At 54.1% G+C, this 10,275-nt stretch overlaps 2 protein-coding genes across 2 annotated transcripts in view; one reads left to right on the top strand and one right to left on the bottom strand.

Moving 5' to 3' along the window:
* The window catches only part of LOC116835313 (uncharacterized), a 26,623-nt gene extending 26,256 nt beyond the window's left edge, over nt 1–367 (top strand). Inside the window, exon 5 of the transcript XR_012656878.1 lies at nt 222–367. The gene's annotated coding sequence lies outside the window, so the exon portion shown is untranslated. The remainder of the gene's footprint in view (nt 1–221) is intronic.
* A 7,682-nt stretch (nt 368–8,049) lies between these two features.
* Nucleotides 8,050–10,275, bottom strand: part of LOC116831737 (uncharacterized) — a 41,858-nt gene continuing 39,632 nt past the window's right edge. The window contains 3 exon segments of the mRNA XM_075070504.1: nt 8,050–8,136; nt 8,587–8,719; nt 9,295–9,536. Coding sequence (XP_074926605.1) covers nt 8,050–8,136; nt 8,587–8,719; nt 9,295–9,536 — 462 coding nt within the window.

Here is a 10,275-nt window from a genome sequence, read left to right as displayed (position 1 = left end):
TAATGAGGCCAATAATGTCGATTTCCGTCCACACTATCACTATTCCGATATAGTAATATCGATTTTAGCGTTACTCCTCTCGTTGGGGAGGAGTAGAGAAATTGATTTAAAGAGCACTGTAGTGTGGACGGGTACAGCATTAAATCGATTTAACGCTGTTAAAATCGATTTAACGACATAGTGTGGACCAGGCCTGAGGCTTTTCTCTCTCTGTTTCCCAGCAGGTGATGGGATGGTGAGTGAGGATGCAGAACAGAATTCTCCACAGGAAGATGATGAGCAAGTGGAACTGCACAGAACATTGTCACAAAGATCTAAAGGGGATGTGTCCAGGAGTCATGAGCAGGGGAAAACCTGGGACAGTCAGCACAGGCCAGGAAGACAGCCAGGAAACCAAGCAGGGGAGAAAGTGGATAAATCCAGTAATTGTCAGGGAACTCAAAAGGACTTCAAGGAAAGCAGAGAATTCCCAGAGGAGAGACAAACAACACATGCCTTGAGTGTGGGAAAAACTTCAGTTGCCACAATGGCCTTGTTAAACAGGAGAGACTCCACACAGGAGAGAGCCCCTATGAATGCTGGGAGTGTAGTCAAACCTTCAGTCTGAGTGCAAACCTTTTTACACATACAGCCCCTATGAATGCTGGGAGTGCAGTGAAACTTTCCTTCTGCGCTTACTCCTTATCGCATATCAGAAGAGCCACACAGGACAGAGAACATGTAGGTGCTTCTAGTGCAGTGCTGAGCTGAAGCCGGTTCCCACCAGTTCGCGGGAACCGGTTGTTAAATTTAGAGGCCCTTTTAGAACCAGTTGTCCTGGTTCAAAAAAGGCTTTTAAATTTAACAAAATCTGTGGCAGCTTCCTGCCTGCCCCTGGCCCCAGCTCACCTAGCTCCACCTCTTCCCCTGATGCTCCCCCCGGCTTCTCCTCTCTCTCCCTTGCTTCCTGCAAATTCACGGGAAGCAGGGCTTCCTGCGGTGAACTGGGGCGGGGATGGGGCTCGAGGAGGGCTCCAGGCACTGCACGGCCCGACTCTGGCTGCGTGGCGCAGCTCTGGGCTGGACCCTGGCCCAAGCCCCTACTCTGGCCCCGGGCCCGACTCCGGCCGCCCGGCTCCCGCTTGGGCCAGGCCTCAACTGCAGCCATGTGGTGCGGCTCTGGCTCCAGCTCCGGCCGGGCCCTGACTCTGGTCCCCAGCCCCGACTCCGGCCGTGTGGCGCAGCTCCAGCCTGGCCCCGGCGGGGGTAAGAGACCGGGGTTGAGGGGGTTGGATAAGGCAGAGACAGGGAGTGGTGGGAAGAGGGTTGGATGAGGCAGAGGCTCTTGGGGGGCGATCAGGGGATGGGGAAGGGGGGGTTGGGTAGGCGCCATGTGGGAGTTCTGGGGGTCTGTCGGGGTGTTGGTGGATGGGGTCGGGGCAATCAGGGGACAGGGATGTCAGCGAAACAGAACAAGGGACTATGGTGCAGTCTGAGGGGCAGTCGGGTCAGAACATGGGCGGCAGGTTACTCACCGCATTCCCTACCTCTTCGCGGGGTCCTTCAACCTGCGACCCATAAGCTGTGCCACAATCCCGCCCCCCGTCACCGGGGGGAAACCCGATAGGGAACCTGGGTTCCAAATTTTGGTCAACTCATCACGTTCTAATTGAAACAGCTCCATGAAGCCAGCTCTGTCACAGAAACCCAAAACCTGTCTATAGCCGGACAAGAATTTTTCTCAGGCCACAATAGGACCTTAAGGCGATTTGCACCATTGTTCACTCGCGGTCCCCAAGATAAGTCCCAACGTTGCCTTTGCCAGCCGGTCCTCCTGAGGTGTTAGCCCACGGTCCTTTCATCAACCTTTGTCCCTATGAAACCAACCAGAATGCCATCCACCAAGGTGTGAAGATAAGACCTCAAACAATCTAAACACGGGTCCCACCAGGATTTTCCACGGCGTAGCTGGTTTGAGTTAATATCCCGTTTAAAAACCCAAACTCCTGCAAACGCATACCCACTTACAGTGCTGGGTTACTAGCCCGTTCCTCAGACGTGTAACCTAACCGCCATCATTTCCTCGTCTAAAGAACCCATCGATCTCATTCTACTGCCTTCCTCTCTTTAGAGCCACAAGTTCCCCCCTCTTGGACACGGGTGTCCATTCGACTTGCCATTGCCTGAGCTGAAACACAATTCCTTTGTGTACCCTTTTAATCCTTAAAAATTTTTAAATATAACGCGAGTCAGACCAGGTAACGAACCTGGGAGGTTCTTAATGTCTCTGAAGAACTGTGTGGTCCGTCAGTTCGCTACCAGTTCTAAACTAGGGTGGGGATAAGGGTTTATGGTTGCTGAGACAAGAGGGTCCAGTGATACTAAAAGCCTGACATGCTGCCTTCCTCGCAACTGCAGGCTGGGCCCTCCTCGCCAAGTACCAAATTGAAGGCGAGACAAAGGATCAGTGAGCCTGCCCGGAAAAAAGCCAGAAAGATGGCTGGAGGGATTTTTACATTGGAGCTGGCTGGGATAGCGTGAGGCACCAGGGTTCTGGCCTCTTGGGCCTCTAGAAGAACTACCGCCGAGGGTCGTCCGTATCACAACCGTTTAGACAGTTCCTCACAAATAAACCTCTTTTACTGGCTGGCTGAGAGTCTGCGACCGCCAAAGTGCGGGTGCAGGACCCTCTGGCTTCCCCAGGACCCCACCTGGGCGGACTTGCTGTGGGAAGCGCACGGAGGGGCAGAGCATGCTGAATACTCCAAGGAGAGACCCAGGAAGGTGAAGCCGCGTGAGCTTCTTGCCCTAAAGACAGTCTGCTCCAAGGGAGAGGAGGCTCCCCAGAGTCCTGACTGGCTTTGTGGGGAGCAGTTTCAGAGCATTGCCCGGGAACTCCGTGACACAAGAACAGGAAGAAAAGAGTAGTTTCAGTCTTTGTGACACCTGAACTAGATCCCCACCTTCCCCATCACCACAGCAATGTTACTGTCTGTCGGAGCCATGTGGAGTTTCTTTTCTTCACATCCTACCTTCCACCTCCCAAGCGTCATATGATGCAGTCATAGGTGCTGACTCCATGTCTGCTCCAGGGCTGGAGCACCCATGGATAAAAATTAGCGGGTGCTTAGGACCCACCAGCAACCAGCTCCCCACTTTCTCCCAGCATCTCCTACCTGCCAATGGCACCACCAATCAACTCCTCTCCCTCTCTCCAGCTCCTCTCGCACCACAGATCAGCTGTTATGCAGCATGCAGGAGGCACTGAGAGGGAAGGGAAGGAGTGGGGACAGGACACGCTCAGAGGCGGAAGCAGAAAGAAATGGGGAAGAGGCAGGGCAGGGGTGAGGCATTCGGGGAATGGGTGGAGTGGGGGACAGCGTCTGGGTTTGAGTGGGGGTTTTGGGCCCCCTAGGACAATTGGAAGCCGGCGCCTGTGGATGCAGTATTCTCAGGTCTCTGTGCTTGGGATCACATGTTAATTTCTGTGATCTGAAATCAGAATCATTAGGGCTGCAGATTAAAGAGTCACCAACCGGAAAGGGGAATTCAATTAATCCCAAACGTGACATGAGCATTATGAGGTTAAATCCCAGTTCGGCTCGATTTCCAAAGCCACTTCTGGTCATTTTCCTGCTGAGTTGGGCTTATTTGCCAAAGGAAAGGCTCGCTGGTTTTTTCCCATTAGGACGATGATAAAATGTTCTTAAATAACACAACTCCATAATAATGAGACAGTGCTGAGTGAAACAGGTTTGAAAAGGTCAGAGGTGACAACAGTGGGAGAATCTTGTCCTAATTCAGAGTCATCACATTTACCCTGCTCTGGAATGTGACTTTATATGACACTGAAAGTGTCTTTTACCTCTTTGAGATGCAGGTTTTCTCTCTTTCCTGCAGGCCGTTTGGTCATGTAACTTTGACAAAATTTAGTTCAGATCTATAGGGGACGTAGAGATTTTATTTCTTAGTTTATTTTTGCTTCTTTCCTGGCCCATCCACTCCATTCCTCCCCCTCTCGGTTGCTTGCTCTCCCCCACTCTGTCTCACATGCTCATTTTCACTGCAAGGCCCCAAAAGGCATATTTGTTGTTTTGACGGTATTATGCTAAGCTCAGGTTTTATTTATTTGCAAACGAGAGGTGACATCTGTCATGAAGTGTCCACATTTGTTTTTAAGAATGGTGATGGATGCATGATGCAGTGGGTAGTTTTTTCTGTTAAAAAGTTTTGCAACCAGTTATTCTGAGGAGTGCAGAGACCCCTTTACGTTTTGAGGAGGCCGGCTGTTGAAGTCTGAGGCCAAGCTTTGGAAACCGCCTCAAAACTGGGCTTTTCTTTCCTTTTCGCTACCTTTGGCGGTCACACATCCATGCTGACTATGGCTGGTAACAACCGCTACATTAAGAAAACTTCTGAGTTAAGGGAGACTTTTCCAAACTGAGATTAGCCCAAAGTCTGCCTCATTCTAATTAGACTGGCCCACAGTGTGTGTCTCCAATGTGTATTTCACATGCATCTGTGTTGATCACCTGTCAAATCTGCACAGGGAAAGAACAGTTCCCCAAATCTAACTAATCCTAAAACTCTGCCCTACAAAATCATTGACTGTGCGTTCCTCATCCTGTGAAAGCATCTAAAGAAACCAAGCTGCCAGGTATGAATGGCTCAGTGAGAGCTGTTAAACTTCTGCTTATTAAAGCCTCACTAAGGTCTGTGTCCGTGTTGGAGGGGGAAGGAGCAGGATTACCCACACAATTGTGCAATTTAAGGAGGAAGCCTTAATTGGCTTTGAGATTGTAGTTTAAACATGAACAGTCATTTGGTTTCAATACTGAACTACTCAGCCAGTTCAGTGTGGATTGCACAGCCTGGATGAACTTTTCTGCCAAGGGTTTATATCTGAACATGCAGCCGCTCCTCGGATGACTGATTTATGAATATGGATTATCTGTTGTGTTACTCTGATCCTTTGACTAAATTGATGACTTGATTCTAATGCAATATCATTTGCTGACTGATTTACTGATTTGCCCGGAGCTTGACAACTCTGTGTTCAACCCATAGTTAATGTCGTGCTGTTTATACCGGTTCAGCCTTAGTGATTTGATTTGTTTGGTCACATTTATAAAATGTCTCAAAGGGCTATCTACTCATATTTCTTTCCGAAAGAAACATGGGCCAGAACCATAAAGATGCTGGAGATCAACCAGTCCATCCTGGAGTCTAAATCATCACCCTCTAAATTAACCCTTTGGGTGTCACGGGGCAACAGCTGAAGGAAGCACCAATCCCAGCTCCAGCTGGCTCACAGCTCCCATAGGAAAAATGAGCTAGCTCCACCCAGGCTTTCGTGATAAGGGGGCGATGTTGTTGAGCGAGACGGGGTTGGTGATGTGTGTTGGGGGGGAGATCTTGGGGTAGAAATGATGCTCCAAACCATCTGGGAAGGAATCCCTGAATGCTGGAGTACGCACAGCGCAGCATCTTCCTGGTTGGAGTTAGAAGTGGCTTCTTGTTAAGGAAACGCAGCCACGCAGCCCAAGGAGCGAGGAACTAGGCTGCGATGCCCAGGACAAGCAGGAATCTTCTTAAGATGCTCCATAGTCTGCATCCCCTCTTAACGCAGCCTCACAGGAGCGTAGACCTGGTTAGTGTCTTGGCTTGTCCGAGGGACGAGTCTGACGTGGCCCTGGACTGTGGTTCTTCACGTAGTTGGTGTGAAATGGAATTGGGGGAGGGGGGTGAAATTGTCTTGCCGGCTCAGGCAACAGCATTGGCATAGCTGGATTGGTCCTGGGGCATGAGAGAGACAAGGTGGGGGAGGGAACATGGTTCACCGGACCAACTTGTGCTGGTAAGAGATTCTGCTGTAGGGCTGCAGTGAGCTCTTCTGCAGCTGGCCTGACAAGGAGCCCTGCGGAACTCCAAAGCCCCGAAAGAATCATAGACTCAGAGACTTTAAGGTCAGAAGGGACCATTATGATCATCTACTCTGACCTCCTACACAATGCAGGCCACAGAATCTCACCCACCCACTCCTGTATCAGACCTGTGTCTGAGCCATTGAAGTCCTCAAATCATGGTTTAAAGACTTCAGGGTGCAGAGAATCCTCCAGCAAGTGACCCGTGCCCCACGCTGTAGAGGAAGGCGAAAAATCCCCAGGGCCTCTGCCAATCTGCCCTAGCAGGATGGATCCCTCCCCCGAGAGTCCATGGGGGAGGGACGATGGGGAGAGCGCAGCCGTTCCTGTCCTGAGGCATGGGGGATTTTAAGGGATGTGTGTTTGATGGGGCCTGGAGGTGAAGGTATTGGTGGGGAAGGCCTGGAACGGGCAGCTGGTAATGGATCTCCCTGGAAAATTGTTCCTGGTATTTACTTCATTGCCCTTGAATAACGTTAATGCTTCTGAACAGAAGCTCGTCTGCCAGGGCATGACTGTCACCAGCCACACTGCAGTAGGTCTAGGGCCCAGAAATGAACATGCCCAGCAAGGGCCAAAGCAATTTATTCCAGATTTTAAACACTGCTTGAGATTGCAGGGCTATGCTGGTGCTTTATAAATTGAAGGCTCCACCTACCCAGTTGAATCCGTAGCTCTCAGCCTCGCTGTGCACAGTCCAGCTCAACAGCACTTGCAAAGACGTCACAAAACCTTGTCTTAGTTTACAGATGGGGACATGAGGCAGGGAGCAGGAACGACTCACCATTGTCCCCCAGCAGGCCCAGGCGTGCATAGGGAACAGAATCAGGTGTCCAGTGCCTAAACCCCTGGGCCATGCTCCTTTCTCCTGCCTGCATCCCACCGCAGCAGGCTCCAAGCTCGCTCCTTGAGGTTCTTGGCTTCTAAGGCAGACTGCATGGTGACTTCATCAGCTTGAAGCAGAACGAATAAGCTAAATTATATATTAATGAGCCAGTGACCGAGAATCCAAGCTGTGGAATGGGAAGCCAGACAAGAGTCCAAAGCACAAAGCTAACCAATGGCATAAAGTCCTGAGGGGCAGGATCTCTGCTTGGCACTCGGGAGCCTGAATTTATCCAGGGAACAGCGAGAGAGGGACGGTGTCATTGGATTTAGCTCCTGGTGTGGCCGCGGCAGCTCAGTACAGGCTGTCGTCCAAGAGCATCTGAATTGTCGTAAGGTGCCACGACCCTCTGCATTGAAAGTATTAGGCACGTACCTATTATTGGTGTGTCCATCCCTTCCCACATACAGCCACGCACGCACCAACTCCCACGGTACCATTCCGCCCTTCCTATTGATTCAGGACCAGGCCAAACCCTCTGAGCACAGGGAACTGCATAAATTCAAATGCGAAGGGCTCATAGCTCAACTCTTGAGCGACCAGTGCCGGCAGATAAACGGGCAGCCAGCCACGAGGGCCCACAATCACATGGCTCGGGTGGGACGCAGCCTGGCGCGCCACAAGGCACGCAACCGGATTGCCCTGCGTCGCAGCAGAACCCATTGCACAGGGCACTCAGGGCACCATCAGGGCTCAGAAGGTGAACAGCCAAGGGGGAACCTGTAGGTGTAAGGATGGAGGGGTGGAACCTTCTCCATGCGCCTGGGGCACATGGAAACACTTCAGACGGGCTGCGACAACATTGGAGAGGGCCTCGAAGAGCCACAAGAAATGATTCCAGGGCTGGAAAATCTGCCTGAAGCGAGTGAGACTAAAAAGCAGCTCAATCTCGTAACAGAGGATGTAATTAACCGCTGGACAAGGCTGAACACAGAGGGAGAAATTCTGGGCTAAAATGCATCCGGCACAACCCAGTCCTGGAAAGGTTGGCAGCTGCTCTGCGCCAAGAGGCTGAGCAGCGGGAGCGACTCTGGGCAATCGACAGCCCTCGTGCAATCAAAGAAAACGAATGAAAAGTGGCGCATTCGCCTCCCCACGCCGCATGGCAAACAGAGTTAAAAAGCCCTAACCCAACTCCTGAAATTTGCAACAGTCTCTGGATTTTACAATCCTCCCCCCCCCCCTGCCAAGAGGCATTTTCAGAGGCAGGTGGCCACACACCCCGGGGCTATTTCACTGCCTAACCAGGAAGTTGGTCCACTAGGTGCTTCTGAGGCCACTTGCCAAGCCCTGGGAGTCAGTGAGCAAAGAGCTGTTCTTGGCGCTTCTGGTAAGACCAGCCTGGCTCTAAAGAAGGGAGAATAGAGGCACATTGTGAACTGGCGGCCACGGTTGGGGCTATGACTCGAGCAAAAGGGTTTAGGCCCTGCAGTCAGACGGGTGAAATCAGCCCATAGTTACAGAGCTGGAGCTGGGGCGGGGAACGGGCCAGAAACGGGGACTGAGGCAAAAACCTGGAGGAAAGTGGATCTGACTAAAGTCAACATGCAGAGTCAGTGCAGATGGGAAAAGAACCCAGGAGTCCTGCCCCCAGTCCCCATGCTTCCATGCTCCTAAACAACTAGACCCCCTCCGCCCCTTCCACAGCTGGGAGCAGAACCAAGAGTCCGGACTCCTACCATTACTTCCTGACATACCTCACATACCCACCCTCCAGTGTCTTCCCTCCCACACTTGCAGCCCCCCCCCCCCCATATACATGCCCTCTTCCCACCCCTGCCCCCCGCAGCGCCCAACCTTGGCTCGGTGGTAAGTGGGCAGCGCCAGCAGGGCATTCCTGTTCATCTGCTGCGCCACCTCCCTGAAGTATCGCAGCATGGTGGCTTTGCAGATCTGGCTGGGGAAGACCTGGTCCTCTGCCGCGGGGTTTCTGGAGGGGAGGGTGTGAAGAAGCAGATGCTCAGATACAGGGGGCAAGGGCAGCTCCAGCTGCTGATTAACAGCCGTAGGTGCTACTGACCCAGCTTTATCCACAGACTGGGGACAGACACACCTCGGCCCCAGTGCCCCACCACCCGCCCACCCATCAGCAGCCAGCCACAGAGAGGCCAGTTACCACCGGCACCTCAGCTGTTCTCTGCCATTAGGAACAGAGACACTCGCTCATGTCACACACGGGCCACCGGGCTGGGGCGGCTCTGGGCGAACACCCAGCTGCAGCCGCACTGGAGGGTGAACCAGGCTCCAGTGCTTATTTCTGGAGCCCCCCAGCTCCAGGGAGGGGGCTTAGATGGGGGCACTGCAGGAGGCAGAGACACCGTCTGGGGGGAGCCCAAGCACTGTGTTCATGCGGGAGCCCCCAGGGTACATCCCCCACCCCCATCCACTGGGGATCATCCCCCAGCATTCCCCATCCTGCTGGCACTAGAGGACCAGTCAGGGGACTCAGGGGACCCAGAGATTAATTCCGCCCCCCTGCACCGTGATCCCCACCCCCCTACTCACTTTGGCACAGGCAGCCCAGTGGTGCCGTCCACCCGCTCTGGGGCTGCGTCCCCACGGCACCAGTTGATGCTCAGCCTGCTGCACTCGGCGCTGGAGCTAAGGGGGCCAACGCGGGGTCCCAGGAAGAAGGAGACCTGGTGTTGGGCATAGGGGGCTGGAAGGTCGGCCTCGGGGCCCAGCTGCAGCCGCTCGTTGATGTGATGACCACTCCAGTCAGGGCAGGCTGGGTGGGGCTGGGTCCGCTGGCAGGGGCCGGAGAGAGGTGGAAGCAGCTGTGAGCATTGCTGTGTGGCCCCTTCCAAGCATTGAGCCCCCCGCCCTGCTCCCTGGGGCAACACCTACTTCCCCTTGTCCATGCTGGTATCAACGCTGTGCAGGGACGAGAGCCCCTGCTGAGCCTCTGCCCTTCCTCCCGCAGCACAATGCCCCTGCGACCCCCGCCAGCGCATACAGCACCCCTTGTGCCATGCTGGTGTCGCGATGTGCAGGAGAGCGCCCCCTGTGGGCCCGCTGTCCCGCTATCATTCCTGCAGCACAGCGCCCCTGCTCAAGCCCCGCCCAGCCAGCACAGCAACCCCTTGTGCCATCTGGTGTCAGCGCTGTGCGGAGAGCCCCCGCTGGGTCCCTGTCCCCTCTCATCTCGCAGCCAGCGCCCCCTGCTGAGCCCACCGCCCAGCGGCATAGCACCCTTGTGCCATGCTGGTGCCACGAGTGTGCAGGGAGATGCGCCCCCTGCTGGATCCCTGTCCCCTCTCTCGTCTGCAGCACAGCGCCCCCTTTTGCCCTGAGAGCACCGCCCAGCGGCACAGCACCCCCTGTGCCATGCTGGCGTCAGCGCTGTGCAGGGAAGCGCCCCCTGCTGGCCCGTCCCTCTCTCCTGCAGCCAGCGCCCCTGCTGACCCCCACGCCAGCGGCACAGCACCCTTGTGCCATGCTGGTGTCAGCGGCTTGTGCAGGGAAGATGCGCCCTCTGGGCACTGG

Source organism: Chelonoidis abingdonii, chromosome 11 (genome assembly GCF_003597395.2).
Source record: "Chelonoidis abingdonii isolate Lonesome George chromosome 11, CheloAbing_2.0, whole genome shotgun sequence".
NCBI classification, from domain to species: Eukaryota; Metazoa; Chordata; order Testudines; family Testudinidae; genus Chelonoidis; species Chelonoidis abingdonii.
This window is presented reverse-complemented; position numbering and strand designations above follow the sequence as displayed.